This window comes from Marasmius oreades, chromosome 6, assembly GCF_018924745.1.
Source record: "Marasmius oreades isolate 03SP1 chromosome 6, whole genome shotgun sequence".
Lineage (NCBI taxonomy): Eukaryota > Fungi > Basidiomycota > Agaricomycetes > Agaricales > Marasmiaceae > Marasmius > Marasmius oreades.
The window spans coordinates 2807726-2825798 of NC_057328.1; the positions used below are offsets into that span (position 1 = coordinate 2807726).

Genomic DNA, 18073 nt, shown 5'->3' on the forward strand with positions numbered 1-18073 from the left:
CCCACTCAGGACTTTCCTACGCACGGGTAGTACTTGTTATCTACGGATACATGAGCTGCTTTTATACTACTTCTACGCTAGCTTTGTAATCCTATCTCTACTTGTTTTATCTCTAAAAATAATGCACCGTAGCTACGAATCCATGCGGAGTCTTATCGCTAGGGACTGCTACATGTGCAGAATCTTGTCTACGGAGCTTTTCCGTATTTGAATCATATGTTTTGGACCAATCTGGACCGTTCTTCATTCTTGTTTCAGCATGTGGAATGGACCTACATAGGCATACCATATGGTATTTCCTGCCTACGGACCTTATCCTGCATTGCGATGTTATCAAATCATATGGACTTTGTGTGTCCAAGTGGTTCCAGCATATGGATCCAGAGTTCCGAATCGCCATAGCACATGAACAGCGCGGACTCCAAGATCCGTTGTTTATTCCTGCCTGGTTCCTGGGTACTCTATCTGTGATCTGAGATCTGTATCATGTCTTTTTGTCTTTTCCTCAGATCGGGACTCGATCTACGGTCATATCAAATTTCTCCTAGTCTGTGTGGTCCTATGTCCGATTTCTTGTCAACTAAATCCCCCATAGAAGTAGGTACTCCTGGTATGAAGGTCTTTTGACTACGTTAAGTTCTGCTACGAACGGTTCTGTGAAGACTACAAGTCTTCTAATAGTACAATCCCCTTGATATGCCAGTGCATAGTAGAATGTAGAGAGTAGAACTCGGTGAAATACCGCTTAAGTCCTCCGCTCATAGTGTTCTACAGGTTTCGAACGGTCATACAGTTTTCTGACACGATCTACGGCTCTCTCTAACTGGTCTAGCTGCGCCTACGGCACATTCTACTAGCGGCACTAGCTTTAACTAGCAATTCGGGCTCACTCTAGTTCTTAATACGATAAATATCGCTCCGTAGCACTGTTTAAAGTGCAAAAAAAGAACCTTGTAGCATAGTCAACTAAGTCGCATTACCGCCAAATGGGACCTTAAAGAAGTTGACCACCTTAACCTTCTTTTGGGTCTTACTGTTGAACGACTACTGAATGGTGATATTGCAGTCAGCCAGACAGTCTACTTCGAGAAGGCGCTCAGACATTTTAACTTATGGGACATTCATCCACTCGACACGCCTCTACCTCCCAAAGCTCAAATTCGTGTCCACAAGGAAGACCTGTCAAATGACGAAGTTATTTTTATGAAGGACAAGCCTTACCGTCCATTATTGGGTGTCCTATTGTGGGGGAGTTCCAGCACTTGACCGGACATCGCATATGCATGTAGCGTACTTGGACAAGTACAGTCGAAACCGGCACCGGAACACTGGGAATTACTTATAGGTGTTTGCTGCTACATTCGAGGAACTCTAGACGTCGGTTTACTCTACAAAGCGAACGCAGATGGTTCCCCCAGTTCTGGATTAAAACCACAAGGTTATGTTGATGCTGATTGGGCAAGTTGTGTCGATACACGGAGATCAACTTCTGGGTACGTGTTCTTTATGGGCGGAGCTCCTGTCTCTTGGTCATCAAAATGCCAGCCCATTGTTGCACTTTCATCCACTGAAGCCGAATATATTGCATTGGCGAGGGGCGCTTAACAATCTATGTGGATGAAACACTGGCTAGATGAAGTCTTCCTACCTCAGGGTTTTCCCATGTCATTGTTCTGTGACAACTTAGGTTCAATCAGCCTCACTGAGACGACAAAAGCGCATGGACTTTCTAAACATCTCCAAATTCGCTATCACTATGTGCGGGATCGAGTTCAAGATGGCAAAATAGTCGTCAATCCTATCTCAACCCACGAAAACATTGCAGATATCCTCACAAAATCCCTACCAAAGGCGACACACCAGAAGATTGTTGGCTTGATGAACTTAGACTGGAGAAGGTGTGGCGCCAGGGGGAGTGTTGAGGTACAGGTTTGAACATATGGCGCATGCCATCCACATGTCCTTGATCATCAACTGATCGCTATTCTTTTCTTCATCATTCCATGTTCCATATGCCTTATCTCTATTTCATATTCTATTTACTCATTTATACTTTCTGTATACATTTAGCACCCTCAGCCATTTATTCACATCCAAGAGGTGTTCAATCCGAAAATTTTACATATGAGGTTCCTACATAGACATAAGGATCCCTGGACCCCCTCCCCCCCTGCACCTTCCTAATATGGAAATTTTTGATTACGAAATGCTTGGCAAGACCAATTTCCCACATTATATTCCGATATTTGACGTGTCATTCTCACTTTCCCCTCTGCTTTGCTGCCTCTTCATGACATCCATCATCACAAAAATACTTTTCTATGGGCTTGCCAGCTAGGCCACAGCAGCACAGGTGATACTATAAAGAGCAGATAAGGTAGACAGCCTTCAAAAGTATTAATAATCCACATATGATGGAGATAGTACCTTTTTTTTTGCCTTTGCTATATGCATGCATGAAGAAGAAAAAAGATTGTTTGTTTCAGTCCAATCAATAAGACTTGATGCAGAAATTTGAGCAAATTTGGATAGCTAAATAAGGAAATTTTTACTGCCACAACTGGGGAAAAGTGCATTTCCTTTTAAAACCAATAATTTGGATCCACACACACTGATTTGAGACAGTATCACGTCATTTTGGGGGTGCATGCACCTTTTAAACATAAGGTCCTCCAGGCACCCCCCCTCCCCCTCCCCCTACCCCATGTCTCGGAATTTGCCGGTGAACACCTCTTGTTCACGTCTGAGGGTAAGTACATACTTCTTGTCTATCTATGTTTACTCATTCACGATACCCTGTAGATCTTTGTCTGTACTTATGTGTTCTACAGGTATATTAATTCAGCCGTTTATTCACATCTGAGGATCTTCGTCTGTACTTACGTGTTCTACAAGCTGAGTTGGAAAAAGGTACTCTCCAGGTCACCCCAACGTACCGACGTCTAATGGTGTCGTTTTTTTCTCTGACATGGAGAACATATTTGATTGGCAAGCTTACTCAGACAACACAGGGGAAACGAGTGACAAGTAGGGCGGTAGTCTTCGAACGCGAACAGCATGAACAGGGGACGGTTGTACCCAAATATTCTAACGCAGACGTCGCTAATCCAGGAGATAGTGATAGATATTACATAGATACTTAAGTAGTGATAAATGATATTCCTATGTAATGGTAGGAACGAGGTGAGTTCCCCACTCATGTCGCCAGCACGACGTGCCTACAGCACTTTTGCGGAACGGCGGTTTCCTTTGGGCCACCAATGTGTAACCAAATCGACCGATTATGGTAATAACAAATACGAAGCGGAAGCGGCGGTCGACACAGAAAAATACCCGCCGCCCCCTACGTTCCGCTGTACCTCCAAGTCGAATCGCTCCTACCCACAATTACCAACGCTTTCCCTTGGAACTCATCGATAACATTATTTTCTATCGGGGTCGTATAACCGTATTCTCTCACATGGGCAGGCCCGCATGAAAAATCTGCACCACTGCAATCGTCTGTCGGATAAGGTTCATGATATATTCCGTCGTTACGGCCCTTCAATGATCCAGGATAATTATAATCTGTGCAATTATACGTCATTCCACTACGGTACCTATCGACGGGCACGCTATTTTTACGTTGGGCACGCGGATTTAAAGGCGGTCGTGTTTCGCCTCTTGTTCACAAACTCTTTCCACGAATGTCGTCAAAAATTGTATCTGGCCTCTTACTGTTCGGTTTCGCTCAGATTCAGTCGGTTGTAGGATGTGGGGATGCACCGGGACACGTCCATTCTCTTCGAGCGAGACAACCACCACCCACTATTCCACCCTCGCGTCCTTTGGAATGGGGGGATATCAATATCATTCAAACGACGGATACCCATGGTATGTTATGGTCATTCTGGACATGGAATGTAATCTGAAATTGTTAATCCCGTAGGCTGGTTGCTTGGACATCAAAAGACCTCGTTTCCTGAGCCTAACTACAGGTGAACGTCCCTCACAATCGAGACCTGCTTTGAAACTGAAGTTCAAAACATATCAGTGCGGATCTGGGCGACTTCGCTTCCTTCGTCACTCACATGAAGGAGATTGCACTGGTTCGTCTTGCATTCGTGCAGGCTCGTCTGATACTCAATCTTCGCTGCAGGAAAAAGATGTAGACATTCTTTTGGTTGACTCTGGAGACTTGCATGATGGTACTACCGTAGTTTCCACTGCTTTGACCAGCTTTTTCTCATTATGTCTCATGCGCAGGAACTGGCCTCTCGGATGGCTTTCCGCCGGGTGGGGTTGATGGTCGGGAGGTCAGTACAGTTCTCTTCTTAGAACACCGGAGACTCTGTAATCAAAATTTACCCGCAACAGTCAAATGAGTTCCTGAAACAACTTCCTTACGACGTGATGGCGATTGGAAAGTAAGCGGTACCTTTCCATCACAACTCCTTGATACCAATTTGAACGAATTTAGTCATGAGCTGTACATCTACAACATCACACGGGATATGTGAGTTGCTATCATTCTTTTCTTAGATGGGCTTCCATTGATGGTTCTTGATGTTAGGCACGAAAACTTCGCACCTGCTCTCAAAGGTCGATACCTCTCATCGAACGTAAATATCACAATCACGGATGAGGGAAACAACACTCGTGATGTCCCTGTCGGTAGTAAGTATATCTCCTGGACTTTGACTCGGCCTGACGAACTTACGTCCCTTGCTTCCCTTTCCTTTCAGGCCGATTCGCAAAATTCAAAACAAGGAAGTAAGGTGTAGTTGACTGCAGTCGCTACAAATCGAAATCTAAAATAGCTTCTCAGAGGTCGATCTGTGACCGCGCTTGGTGTTATGTTCGAGTTTACCGGGAACGATCATGACACGACAGTGCAGAAGGTGGCGGATATGGTAGAGGAGCCATGGGTGAGTGTGATCCCCAGGTTGAGCTCGATAGGACAATAATACTTATACATACTACTTATCAGTTCTTAGAGGCAATCCGGGACGAACCGGACATCTTCCTCCTCGCAGGGTCCGTCAAGGCCACCTTCAGAATAGGTTTCCAAGAAACTAACAAGCGTGATTAATAGCCATATGCCTGTGGCTCGGGATAAATGTAAAGGACTTATACCCTTTCCCTCTTTTACTTGTTCGCTAACCGGTGTAATCGTACCTTCAGGGCCTGTAGTCTTTGACGCAATTCGGGCCGTGCACCCAACGACACCAATCTTGATCGCAGGAGGTAAGCGCCACGATCTCCTCATCCCGCGGCTGTAATAAACAATCACGGATCACGCAGGCCATTCGCACATCCGGGACTGCTGTACGTGCATTTCGGTATCTATTTACCAAGCAGAACCTCACCCCCTTATTCAGTGCAACTCGACGGCCGATCCATATCCCTTCAGAGCGGAAGGTACATGGAAACTATCGGTGAGCCCATCAGTTTGTCCCCGAGGAACTGTGCATTGAACGAAGCTTCGATAGGTTGGATGAGTGAGTAGCGGGTAAACATAACTGACCAAACCATTCTCAACGTAATGTAGGCGCAAAGCTGAACGTGGACAAGACAAAGAACATTACCTTCAGCAGACGGTACTTGGATGCAAATCGCGTCACATACGAGGTAAGATCTCGCGCTGGAGCCTCGTTAACACTCTCGCTGATTCTCCTTGAACAATACAGTTTCATACAAAGAAGAAAAACGCTACGTTTGATACCCCAAGGGGTCTCGCCATCAGGCAGGGTTTGGAGGACCTTGTGAAGAAATTCAACCTTGATTTTCTCTACGGGACAGCTCCTCAGGACTACAAAGTTTCCGGGTAAGGCGTTTCATTTCAAGGTCGTAAAATGAGGGTACTGAAATACTCGTTCAGGGCACCCTATCCCTCCAACGGGTCCATACTCTCTCTATTTGCTGAACAAGTAAGCTGCTCATCCACTCTCTCCTCTTTCGCTTTCACCGACTTCACCTCGATATCTGTTTAGGCCGTCCCCGTCGCGCTAGCGATCAACAACACTCGCGCCGACATCCCCAGCTATCTCATCATTCAAGGCGGCTCCTTACGATACGACATCTTCGCAGGCCCATTTACAAAGAACGACCAACTTACCGCATCTCCATTCACCAACGCGTTCGTTTTCATTGCAGGCGTGCCATTACGCGTTGCTATGGAGGTCTTACCCATCCTCAACGGTGACGCCCCCGCACCAGCAGGGGTGAACAAACGACGTGCAAATGATGATGACCTTTATGCTCGTGGAGAGGTTGAATCTATGTACCGAGCTTGGTTGGAGGACATGTACCGGAACCATCTTGAGGAAATGCTAAGAGCTAGATCGGTAGCTGAGGATCAGAATCAGAATCAGAATTTGACGTTGGGGTATGTTACACAAGATGTAAGTTCAAGGCTGGCCTCCTCCTCGATTCCTCTCCCCCCCAGTTTTTGACTGAAACCCTTCATTTCAGGCATGCCCCGGAATCGGAGATGACATCCCCCACACCCCTCTCCAAGTCTTCCCTCTCCCAGATGTCATTTCCTCCCAGCCACCAAAGGTCGCTACGAACGACAGCTTGATCGATTTCGTGTTTTCTGATTTCATTCAACCGGACGTGTTGGATGCTTTGAACGCGGTTCAGAAGGATAGAGTATTTACGAATGGGGATGTTGAGTCTTATAGTCCGTTCTTGTTCAAGGATGTTCTGGGGCTTTTTGCTCAGGAGGTTTGGAATTAGTGGAAGGTGGTTCTACTTATGTACCCTGGAGATAACGGATGGTACCATCTAAGAACAATTCGTTTCCCCTATTGCTCAGTGCCACTGTCATAATTCTCGTTTGTGTTATGGTTATGGATGGGTATCATGTTCAAGGGCGTAAAGACAGGGTATCCGCAGAATGATCGTCAGCACGCAAAAAGAAAAAAGGGGGGAAACAAACTAAGAAGATTCAAATCAATCAATCAATCAATCGAACAGAAAGAAGCAAAGAAGAAAAAAAGAAAAAAAGAAACACGAAAAAAAGTTTCCTTGTTCGTTTATTTACACCATTGGTTTGGTTTCGGGTTGCGGGTTGCCTCAAGGGTTGCCGAATATAATAACTAGTTTCGAGACGGAGACGGACAGAAGGCGTTTGAGATTTGGAGATTATGTTAATAAAACATGGGGGCCCCAGTAAAGAAAAAAAAAACAGAGCAGAGAGAGGGATAGAGAGAGAGACGAATATCGAATATCGAAATAGACTGGTGACTGGCGGTTTAGTAAAACACGAGTGGGAAAGAAAAGTATGGGGGTAGGGGTAGGGGATCCATTCGGATTTCGATACAGTTATCGCAAAGCGTAAAATCGGGCAGTTGGGATAACAGTGAAGGCGAACTAGTGGGGGGAGGATAGAATCCGATTTTTCCTTGTTGCAAGCCATCTTTTTCTCCCCCAATCGGGAACTGAGGGGGAGAAAGGACTTTTTGGGGTTTCGAGTTGGTAGGTTTGGTTTTTTCTCATTTCGTGTTCGTATTCCGGAAGGGGGGTGAGGGAGGGGGGATATAAACGAACGTGGGCGTTCTTGGAGACAAATAAAAAAAGAGGAAAAAGAGAGCAGACGAGCAGAAAAAAAAAACGATAATGCATAACGAGAGAGATTCTCGTAATAGTTTCGGGTTCGGGTATCCAAAAGAACGAAAGAAAAAGGGAAAAAAGCACGCATAAGGGGATATAAGAAATTTCAACAGAACACCGATAAACTGACAAACAGTGGAGACCATGGAGCTAGGGAGGGGGGCGAAACCAGAACAATTTAATGTCTTTACGCCGCAGCTCCAGCGACAGCACCCGTAGGCACTGGGATTTCCCCAGAACCATCAACGTGCATGTCTCCCTCTACTCCGTCCTGTACACCACCATCGATTTCAACTCCCTCTTCAACCGCTGCGTGGTTTGAATTGTTCTGGCGACGTCCACCGCCGCCGCCGCCGCCACCTTGAGGTCCGCTCCTGGGCGGGTTGGCGCATCGGTCCTTGCCGTAGGAAATACGCAAGTTTGCGTATTCAGGCTTAGACTTGACAGCCTCAATAGCCTTGATGGCGTTGGAAATGTTCGTAAAGTTGACAAACGCGCAGTTTCTCCAAAACAAAACAAAAAAAGTCAGGAAATGTAGGTAGCAACGACACATTATAGTAACTTACTTCTCTCTCAAGAAATTGACGAGTTCAATCTCTCCCCAATCGACAAAGTCACGCTTGAGACGCTCCTCGTTGTAGGCTTCAAAATCTTCAATGTTACCTGCACGTAAGAAACAAATGTCAGAATCATTCCAGACACTGAAAATAACGACTCACCGATATAAACATTCCGAGTTGCACCACCGTGCACTGCAAGGGCAAGAGCTGGTGGCAACGGTCCAGAATTCTTTCCCCATCCAATCTTCAGCCTGCGGTTATTCAGTGTAAGTCCTTGGAAAGACGACACTTGATAAAACGTAAACGCCGCAGCAGGGTCAATGAATGTAACGAACTATAAAAGACTAGTCAAAAAAAAAAACTGATAACCCAAACGTAACACTCACACAAATATGTTTATCAACCATGTATCTGATACTCTGAAGGACACCACCTCTAATGGCATTACACAACTCCTCCGTAGTCGTCTCAGGGTGAATGTTACCCAAATAAACCGTCCTGTTCATCCCCTGAATACCAGGGACGCCAGACATCCCGCCAACCATTCCAAGCATGGCCGTGTCAACAGGTGAAAAGGGACTATAGGGGGTATTGGATTGAGCAACGAGCGACTGGGCAGCTGCAGCTTGAGCTTGTTGAGCAGCCGCTTGCTGAGATTTGGGGATATATGCACATCGATCTTTACCGAACGATACGCGTTTCCCGGCCCATGTAGGCTCAGAAGGAAGAGTGTTGACGACCTACGAAATGATCAGGATCCAGTGGGACATAAAGAAGATGAAATTACCTTGATAGCGGTCCCAATACTCAAAAAGTGGACGAAACCAATACCCTTGTCCCGAACGATCTTCACCTGATCAATCAACCCAAACCTGCCAAGCTCATCTCTCAGTCCTTCTTCAGTCCACTCGGAGCTTCCATTGGCGCCACCATTCTCTACATTAGGGTTGGTGTTCAATCCACCAAGATAAACATTCCTGCTAGCACCCTGTTGTTGAACGGCCACAACGACCTGTTGAGGGACCGCACTGGGTTTTCCCCAACCCACTTTCAACTCTTGACCGTGAAGGGAGAGCTTTCGCAAGGTAGAATCAGCATGGAAAGCTGCTGCAGTTTGAGCGTCCAAGAAGCTTAAGAATACGCAAGATTTTTCTGGAAGGACGCGTATCGACTCAATGGGACCAAAGTGGACCAAGTTGAGGAGCTCGTCGACGGACGCTGTGGAGGGTAATGAACCGATGTAAATGGTACGGTTCTGGGGATTTAGGGTTGCGCTGAGAGGGTTCAGAGGGGATAAACCCAATGGGTTGGATGTAAGTGGAGTTTGAAGTCCAGGTGAAAAGGCTACAGGGGAATAAGCACCCTGATTGCCGTTGGGATGAGAAGGTGAATTGGGGATTTGGAGAGTGGGAAGTCGTTGCTGAAGAGAAAAAGATTAGATAACGCTGAGGGTAACAGGTCCGTTGCGACTCTCTTACCTGGTTGAATCCTCCATACCCAAATCCACCCAACATCCCAAGGTTCATGCCGTTCATACCATTCATACCATTCACGGAGGGCATACCCATTCCCATCAGTGCTGCCTGATTATATCCCCATCCATTCGAGGCACCTGCACCCGCTTGACCGGACTGGGTGGCGGCACCGCCGGGACTCAATTGGCCTGGTGAGCCTTGGCCACCTCCCACGTTTACTGAAAGAGTTTGGGGGGTCGAGTAGAGAGGGGAAGTAGGGGTATTGTATTGGAGTTGATTGATAGATGCTTGAGGCCCGTAACCATAGTTGGCAAAGGCATCGCGAGCAGATGACGCAGAAGGAGAGGAAGCACCAGCATTGGCTGTTGCAGAGGTTGGAGACCAACGAGCTTTTTTGGCTTCAGGACCGCCGGTTGTGTCCATTGACCGCTAGAGATAGGAATGAGTGCGGGGTGTAAGATGTAGATGGAGAGTAACTGACTTTCATCATGTCGATGTCGAATGTGGAATAAGCAGCAGCAGCAGAAGGATATTGCTGAGCGAAAGCTGTCTGGTCATCCATAGGATCACAGGAATGAATGTGAGGAGGGGGTAACAAAAAGTTGTAAGGTAAGAAGGCAAAAAAAAATGAAGGACGTTAGAAGGTTTTCTTAGGGAGCGACTGGGTGGGAAAAGTTGGAAGGAGCGTGGATGAGAGAAAAGAACAACACGCACAACGAATAACAAGTGCGATAAATATTCGGAAATCGAAGAAAAAACCAACTAACTCGCACCAACGAAAAAAGTCGGATGAGAAGGAGGAAAACAACTCGCTGACTGTCCCATCAGTTTGCCCAAACACCCCTATACAAAAGGGTCTAGATAACGTAAGCTCACGCGACCTCAGTCCCCACGACGCACAGATTGGAAGCAAGCAAGTTGTCTTGCATCAAGCACAAGACAGGCGACTCGGAAGGTTTTAAGGATCTTTATGTACAGGTTACAGGCCGTTCAGGTAATTTACAAGTGTGAGCTGTTCCCGTTTATTATCGAGAGCGGGAATGGTGCCAAAAGTTTGCTAAAAATACGGTGACCGGATCCCGGAAAATCACAGGAGATTGCTCTTGCACCGGATGACAAGAGTTTGGCGATGTACAGCGTACAGCAAGGTTTATTCGATATAGTGCTCGTATGGAGGGAGTGTGTGGTGATTTGAAGAGGGGAGATACCATTGGGTGAGGGTCCGAGCTACGAATGCAGATGTAGGGTGCCGTGCGTCCGTGATTCCGGCGGTACCGCGAAAAAGATCCTCTACTGTAATAGGGTCGTCAATGTGTGAAGATCTGATGCTCCTGGCGGGAACTGGAGATGGCAGCAAGCGTCTCCGTTATGGAAGTTCGTCCAGACTACTGCGATTGCCTGGATGAACTTGACTAACATGAACATTGAAAGAATTGATCAGACAATTGAGCTGTAGAAACTTACAGATGCCTTCTCTTGACTCCTCATCCACGATCGCCGAGAACCTGTGGATCCTAATTAAACAAGAAACAGGCGACGTCTTTAAATTGCCTCCCCCCAAACTCAGAACTGAAGGAACCAAGTTCGGCTTGTGGCAGTTGGAAATTCGTGCATGAAGTGCCCAGTCTATGACATGGAGAGGTTCGATTTGAAGATGTAGGTGACAGTGGGTATCAAATCACATGAGCTGATCCGATACACTGGCAGGACCTACTTTCTCGGAGCCAAGTGAGGTCCATAATCGTCCGCATCTTGTCGGCTTGCTTTGTCCAGGCCTCGCAGAGTAGGTTCACTACCAAGGAAGACCGGACTTCATGTCGCAGAGTGTGATTAGGCTCAAGGTCTAAATGAGTCGGCGGTAAGAGCGGTCGCCTTCGGTATGAGGCAATAAGTCGATGGGAGTACTGGGGAGAGTCTGAACTACCGCGTAGCAACGTCTTCAGCTTTCAGGTCGTCAAGAGCACTCCGGACATCATCCACGAATTCCTGGATCGCTTTGGCCAAAACAGCGGATCTGTTTGAGTGAAACCGAAGATCTCGTCGAAACGACAGAGGTCCACATTGAAGGTTTGAATCAAGAGGCGGGTAAAGTTCTCCATTTTTGGGGCTGTAAGCCCTGACCTGGGGTACGCATGGGTGAAGCTTAAGTATTTGTTTCAGACTAGAACATGACCACAGAACTTTGATGCGAAAGCTTACATTCTGACAACGTCCGCAACATCGGGTGGGTTCATCACCAGAGAAGTGATTCGTAATTCCTTTCGCCAAGTCTTAAGTCGTTGTAATCGTGGGTTCGGGGAAGAAGACGTCCCAACCGGGTAAAGCATATTCGACGTTTCCATGAACGCGGGGTTTTCTGCACTAGTCCAATCCATGTCTATCAGGAAAAGCATGTCGGACACATATACAGATCGCAAGACGTCGGAAGAGTTGGGAACGGCGTACACACCAAGGAAGACAAATGTACTAGCTTGGATATGGAGGAATATCGGTTGTTTGCGAGCTAATGTTTTGGCCAGAAGATAGAGAAGAAACACTGATTTTCCAGTTTGAACTATCAGATCAGGAACGTGGGGATGGAGTGAGAACTGGACGCACCAATCCCAGGCATTGCGTGGATTTTCGTAGTCAGAAGCGTACTGGTTCATTATGCGCCTTTCGAGTTCGAGATATTCAGATTGAACGGTAATGACTCCGTTCCTAGGAAAGGGTGCACGTCGTAGGACACTACCAGCTGAGGAGAGCGAGGTGCCAGTTGGAAAAGGCGCGGTGCCCGCTGGAGAGAGTTTGTTTCGAGCTCGCCGCCACGCCCCCAGCAACAGAGCATGTGTGCTATGCCCTGGTGAGCGGCGATAGTGGGATCAATGATGGAACATCCTTTTGTTTCCAGGTATCCTCGAAGGTAGCCGATCCTGTTATCGAGACTAGGTGGAAGGATCTGAGCCTCGTGCTGTACATGTGAAATGGTGGCGCGTGACGTCAGTACCGCGTCGCGATTTTGGAGGCTGCCCTGTCCGCGTCATTACTTCTCCTCCTCCTGAGTTATCCGTCATTTCTACGTCACTCGATTTCACCTCAAAAATGGTATATAAGGAGGCTCTCGCAGCTCTAACGATCCTTACCAAACTCCCTTTAACCACTTTCACCTCACAACAACTCTTAATATCATCATCATGGCTGACACTGGACGTCAATCTTTCACCGACAAGGCCGAGGCTGCACTCAAGGTATGCCCGACGTCTCCCAATCTGCATATATATCGTCCTCACCGTCCTCTTTGTAGCCCGACTCTGAGAAATCGACCACCGAGCACATGGGTGACAAGCTGAAGGGCCACGGCGACAGCGCTGCTTCTACCATGCAGCCTCAGAGCGAGAAATCCACCGGCCAGAAGGTCGGTGACACCCTCAGCGGCAACTCCAACAACAACGACGTACGCTCGATCTTTCTTTTTCACCCCCAGCGTCTAACCAACCTTGCCACAGAAATCCATGATTGACAAGGCAAAGGATGCCGTCGGTCTTGGAGAGAGGAAGTAGACGAATAGGACCACGAATATCACGAGAATGCAGTAACATAACACATTATTGTATCATCATACCTACATTGAATCCAATCTCGCGTCGATAATCGACTAAACTTGTTCGTAAGCCATTCCAGAGAAGATTCTCCTGCGAGTTTCTCACGACGTGTTACTATGATAAAAACGCAGTGGGGAGCAGTGGGGTCAGTCGGTTCGTGGAACGCTGGCCGCTTCGTTCGTTCAACCCTGAAAGCTGAACACGTCGTGATACTTTGCTATCGCTCTTACCGGCATGCCATGGCGAAAATATTGCTCATGTTTCCGCTAGTTCTCGATGCCGCTTTTGGGCAGGCTCCACCTCTACGACCGATTTGGCGCGATCTACCGAAATTCATTCGATCCCAGGCTTGTCGCCGACTCGTTGCTCAGCATTATCATCGCCATATTCGATAGCCAGAACCGGATTTGGACCCAAACCAGGGCCGATTAAAGCTGCAGAACGGTTATTGGAGGCCCTTGCTCGCAATGAAGATGTCAGCAGCCTTTGGAGCTGAAGGGATAACACTCATGTCAGGATGGGACAAAAAAATGATGCAGCCCATGGACATCGGTGAACGAAGCTCTTATGACTGTGTTTCCGACCCTTCAATGCTTCAAGGACCCCGTGAGCAGACATGGCTAGGTCAACAATCCCCTCTTCGATGAATCGACTCTTTTTCAGGCCGGCGAGTACATCTGGCTCAAATGATCAGATCATGCACACAGGCGGTCTTCAGAAGCCTTGGTTACTCGGACGTCGCGTTCAGGTACTATATGCGCTTACCTTTTTGCCTTCAGGTCGCTGTGATCCCAGGATCCTGACACCATAGAAGCTGCTGCCAGTGGGTGAGGTGGAGCCTGAGGATGGTGTCGCAGTGTGGATCGATGGACTCAGATGTCGCTTCAGGACGACAAGTAGGTTTCTCTTCTTCTTCTGATCTGATAGTCAGTGATACAGGTAACTCAAAACATCCAGCGCGCGAACAACCCATAATACCATTCTTGTCCCACATCGTCCCCAACTCTTCAAACTATATGTACGACCGACTCTTTCTGATAGGCCAGCTCGAATTGTCTTTCACCAGGTTTGTTCACATCACTCCTCCCACTGCCCGATGTTGCGGACGTTGTCAAAAAATGTAAGCTTTTTCGCAATCTTCTGTGGTGCATGCTGAATACTTTATACATTAGCTTCACGAATCCGTACATAGCCCCAAATCAGGGTCGCAGAACTTTTTACTTTACACCGCGCTTGTTTTCCAACTCAACTCCATCAATCATCGTCTTCCAACCATGTCCGTATAGTCCCGTCATTTCAGGAAGCAGATATACCAAAAGGATACGTATCCTCTGGGCAGAAAGTTTCAGCTCAGTAAACCATACCAGCCTCGAAGACGTTAATAGCAGACAATTGAGGAAACATGGTGAAGGCTGATGTTGTACAAAGATATGTATCGTCCGTTAATCCCAGTTTGTGTACATCGTAAGTTACTAGTCGGTACGTAGCCAAAGTATGAATTGATTTTTCAAACCCTCTCGTCGTCTCATTAGCCCGGAGAGCGAAACCGGGCGTGTCGCAGTTCTGCAAAAACCCCATGCAGAGGCTCTGGACATTTCCTAAAGCACCCCACCACTGTGGGTCAGTTCTACAACCTAAAAACTCCACCCTCGTCCGCTCCCGCAACCATAGCATCCAAGGCTAACCCCAACCCCGTATGTATCCCAAAAAGACACCCCGTCAGCGTAAAAGGTATCCTAACACAGACTACCCCATCCTCTCGTCCAGCCCTTCTCACCGTTTTCACAACGACACACGTCTTATCCCTCATAGATCGTTCATCCAGAACAACACTGATGCAACTCGACCAAGCAGGAGTTGTAGTTGTATCCGAATCTGAAAGAAGAGAAAGCGAGGTTGTGTGTGCTACTATTGAAGACATCTTCTCGTTAATGAAATCGGATTGGATGAGACCGTCGTGGGGTAGAGCCTTCGTGAGGTTGATAGGCTGTTTATTCCGATTCAACACAAGTGCAAATTCGGCGGGGGGAGTGATATATGGATCAGAGGCAGCCCCACAAAGGAGATCATTGACAAACTTGAAAAAAAAGACAGCCCCACCTTGTCAGTGAAAAGTAGGTAGTGGGGAAAATAAAGTGGCGTACAGACGCAGGCATCGTTGAAGTGCAGTAGAGAAGAAACAGGTTGTAGGGCAAACCCATGGTCTGGCGATGCACGAGTCCAAACGCATGATCTATGTATGGTTAAGAGTGATCTTCTTTTGGAGATGGGGGAGGGAAAATTAGCACACCGAACAACATCGGTGGAATTTGTGCACCGACGACATATGTATAGCTCGGCTGCACTCCTGATCTTTATTTCAACTCGCATACCAACAGTGGCTGGTTCAGTTCGTGGTGTCATCAAATGTATGAAATCGTGTTCGGTCGGTCTGGAGCCATTGTAGAGAAATCGCTGGGAAAGGTCTCAACTGGGGTATTGAAAATAGATGGATTGAACATGTTGACATCGGGGTTGTTAGAAGAGGTGAGTACCCTGACGAATTTAAAACTTTGCTTGGAAACCGCATTGGCTCGTTGAGTTCATCTCCGATCATCAGTCATAACAAGAGATGCCTTCCGCGATAGCCGTGAGTGCTGAGAAAGGCCGGGGAGGCGGAACGGTGGTCCTGAAGAAATTATCGAGCGACTATTGCGCTCAGGAAGATGGTTTCAACTTGACGCCGGTGGATCATGACAAATCTCGAGAGAAACCTGGATTTACGCTCAGGTCATCCAGGCACATCGAAGATAGATTCCCGACTGCGCAATGTTTCCTCCGACAGCCTGATGCCTTACATACGAGGGTAAGGTTCAGAATCAGCAACGTATTCCAATTCCCTGGCCATCGCGATGGTGTCCCGATGCCCTCTACATTCATTCTTCTCCGATCCTCTTTGTCCTCTCGACTCCGCCGCGACTACCTGGGACATTGCGATTGCGACAATGATTAGCGTAATGCCCTTTTTCTCCACACTTCAAATACGAATCAGCGATGCCTAAGCCACGAGTTAATCACGACAGAAATTCGCACCTTGAAACATAACACCTCATCCAAATTCCGTCTAGGCTGCATTCCAGAAGGGTTGGTACCACCTGCGTAATTCGGGCCACTACCCGCCCCACGGTCAAAATCAGCGTATCGACCATACCCAGGCGGTGGCGGCCCAAGGTCACGATTTGACGGGGGAGAGGGAGGATCATAAGCTTTTGCTGGAGGTATGCCAGGTTTCGGGCTACATATAAAATATAAGTGACGGCAACGGGCACGCGAATCACATATGTACTTACTGGCCTCTGGGGCACTCAGGGCCTAATGGACAGAATCCCGTCAGATACAACTGACATGCGACACGTCTTATATGCTTTCGAGGGCATGAAGGGCCTGTGAATTGAATTTCCGCGTCGTTAATAAAGCATCTGAACATGATTGACAAGACGACTTGCCGAGCTTGCAGAATCCTCGGTTATAGTCTGGGCATTCTATTTTACGCTCCTTGGGGTGCGCGTATAAACATTCGTCTCCTGCAGAACAGTAACCATACTTTGCGAACCACCAGCACTCTGGCATTCGCCTGAGATTATACTCATGCAGAAATTCACAAGCGTCGCCTTTCTTGCAGAGACCACGGAGCCAGTGCTTGCACACGGTGGCCAGACGTTCTCTTTCTCGAGGATGTGTTGGAAGTTGTTTTGGTGGCTGGAAGTTCTGGGAAGAAGGGACTGTGTGTCGTAGGGGACAGTGAAGGGGTCCTAGAGGGCATCCTGCAGCGGTAAGCGACAAACGGCAAATCTGGTCATCTACAATTCCATGTGTAAGCGCATTTATTATGGTTTCAACAAGAGAGATACCTTTATCAAGTTTCAGCCCAAGTTCCCCTTTGACAAAAGACTCTGCAGCAAAATTATTCTGATGGAATTGAGGATTAACCACGTCTCTGATAGATGAAGGAGTAGCGATTGCAGTCATGGTTGGTGGTTGACCTAGTGAGCCCAGCTCGTTACGGACCGAGAGTTTGTCACTGTCCTCTTATAGTCAATATCTCTCACGCCTCTCTGTTTTCGCCTCGTCAAAGAACGTTGTTTATTCGTTCTACAATCGGGTGGAGATGACTGTATATGTACATGCTTGTCATCATCGCAGAGAGAAAGGTCTAGGGCAACTTTGGGCCTGTATATATGGGAGTAACGATAACAATAACTTACGGCCTATCTCACCGGAAGCACGTCTTCATCGCACGGTTGCCTCTACACTTTATGCTGCCCAGAGGTAAAGTTTGCAGTTATGCCTGTCAACTATTACTCAAAAACCGCTCTACTCAAAAACCGCTCGATATTCGACCAAGTGCACGTTCTTCATGTGAACAGAGCCCCAATCCAGAAGGGTTTTGTTGAAGAGACACGTTCCGCTGATGTATAATTAGAGTCCATCGGTATCAGCTCACTTTACCGTTGATGACTTGATCCAGTAATCCTAAGTACTTCAATCCCGTCCTGCGTCAAAACCTCCTCAATTGGCATTAACCGGCAACGTATAACGATTCACGATCCGTCGAGGCTGTCGATTACCTCTTCTAGCCTGCAAAGTCATGAAGAGTTCGTGTGGGCATCGTGATGAGTCCTCTATGTTCATTTAAGGAGGGCGTACTGGCGGGTCTCTTGACTTTGTGCACTGTTCCGAGTCGAACGGTCGTGCAGAATAAAGTTCCTGCCTGGCTCAGACCTCAGTGATGGTAGATGAATAGAGCACAAGTGTCTCCGCGAAATCTCGAATGTCCCGTAAGTGTCGATATTGCGATTAGGTTGTATCGTGTACACTGAAG

The 18073-nt window shown here is 47.4% G+C and overlaps 6 protein-coding genes across 6 annotated transcripts; 2 read left to right on the forward strand and 4 right to left on the reverse strand.

Annotated features, from left to right (window-relative positions):
* Positions 1-3237: 3237 nt before the first annotated feature.
* Positions 3238-6837, forward strand: E1B28_010379 (uncharacterized protein). Its single transcript, XM_043155340.1, has 21 exons — positions 3238-3873; positions 3929-3977; positions 4034-4088; positions 4139-4187; positions 4246-4295; positions 4357-4406; positions 4460-4495; positions 4553-4656; positions 4725-4752; positions 4808-4907; positions 4970-5016; positions 5075-5100; positions 5164-5226; positions 5284-5307; positions 5361-5417; positions 5472-5480; positions 5531-5610; positions 5670-5806; positions 5861-5909; positions 5973-6383; positions 6454-6837. Exons 1-21 carry the CDS (start codon positions 3687-3689, stop codon positions 6718-6720), a joined length of 1878 nt encoding a protein of 625 aa, XP_043007806.1. The 5' UTR covers positions 3238-3686; the 3' UTR covers positions 6721-6837.
* Positions 6838-6907: 70 nt separating this feature from the next.
* On the reverse strand, positions 6908-10523 carry E1B28_010380 (uncharacterized protein). The gene is made up of 7 exons (XM_043155341.1): positions 10113-10523; positions 9635-10060; positions 8944-9576; positions 8543-8896; positions 8316-8490; positions 8163-8259; positions 6908-8099 (listed from the first exon to the last, which is right to left on the reverse strand). Exons 1-7 carry the CDS (start codon positions 10191-10193, stop codon positions 7784-7786), a joined length of 2082 nt encoding a protein of 693 aa, XP_043007807.1. The 5' UTR covers positions 10194-10523; the 3' UTR covers positions 6908-7783.
* A 1054-nt stretch (positions 10524-11577) lies between these two features.
* Positions 11578-12242, reverse strand: E1B28_010381 (uncharacterized protein; the record flags this gene model as incomplete). Its single annotated transcript, XM_043155342.1, has 4 exons — positions 11578-11773; positions 11831-12008; positions 12081-12167; positions 12230-12242. The coding sequence occupies 4 exons, from the start codon at positions 12240-12242 to the stop codon at positions 11578-11580; spliced, it is 474 nt and encodes a 157-aa protein (XP_043007808.1).
* A 380-nt stretch (positions 12243-12622) lies between these two features.
* Positions 12623-13266, forward strand: E1B28_010382 (uncharacterized protein). Its single transcript, XM_043155343.1, has 3 exons — positions 12623-12858; positions 12915-13064; positions 13117-13266. The coding sequence occupies exons 1-3, from the start codon at positions 12805-12807 to the stop codon at positions 13168-13170; spliced, it is 258 nt and encodes an 85-aa protein (XP_043007809.1). The 5' UTR covers positions 12623-12804; the 3' UTR covers positions 13171-13266.
* A 1573-nt stretch (positions 13267-14839) lies between these two features.
* E1B28_010383 (uncharacterized protein) lies at positions 14840-15368 on the reverse strand (the record flags this gene model as incomplete). Its single annotated transcript, XM_043155344.1, has 2 exons — positions 14840-15289; positions 15357-15368. The coding sequence occupies 2 exons, from the start codon at positions 15366-15368 to the stop codon at positions 14840-14842; spliced, it is 462 nt and encodes a 153-aa protein (XP_043007810.1).
* A 759-nt stretch (positions 15369-16127) lies between these two features.
* E1B28_010384 (uncharacterized protein) lies at positions 16128-17220 on the reverse strand (the record flags this gene model as incomplete). Its single annotated transcript, XM_043155345.1, has 5 exons — positions 16128-16226; positions 16285-16486; positions 16542-16635; positions 16698-17051; positions 17103-17220. 5 exons carry the CDS (start codon positions 17218-17220, stop codon positions 16128-16130), a joined length of 867 nt encoding a protein of 288 aa, XP_043007811.1.
* Positions 17221-18073: the final 853 nt, after the last annotated feature.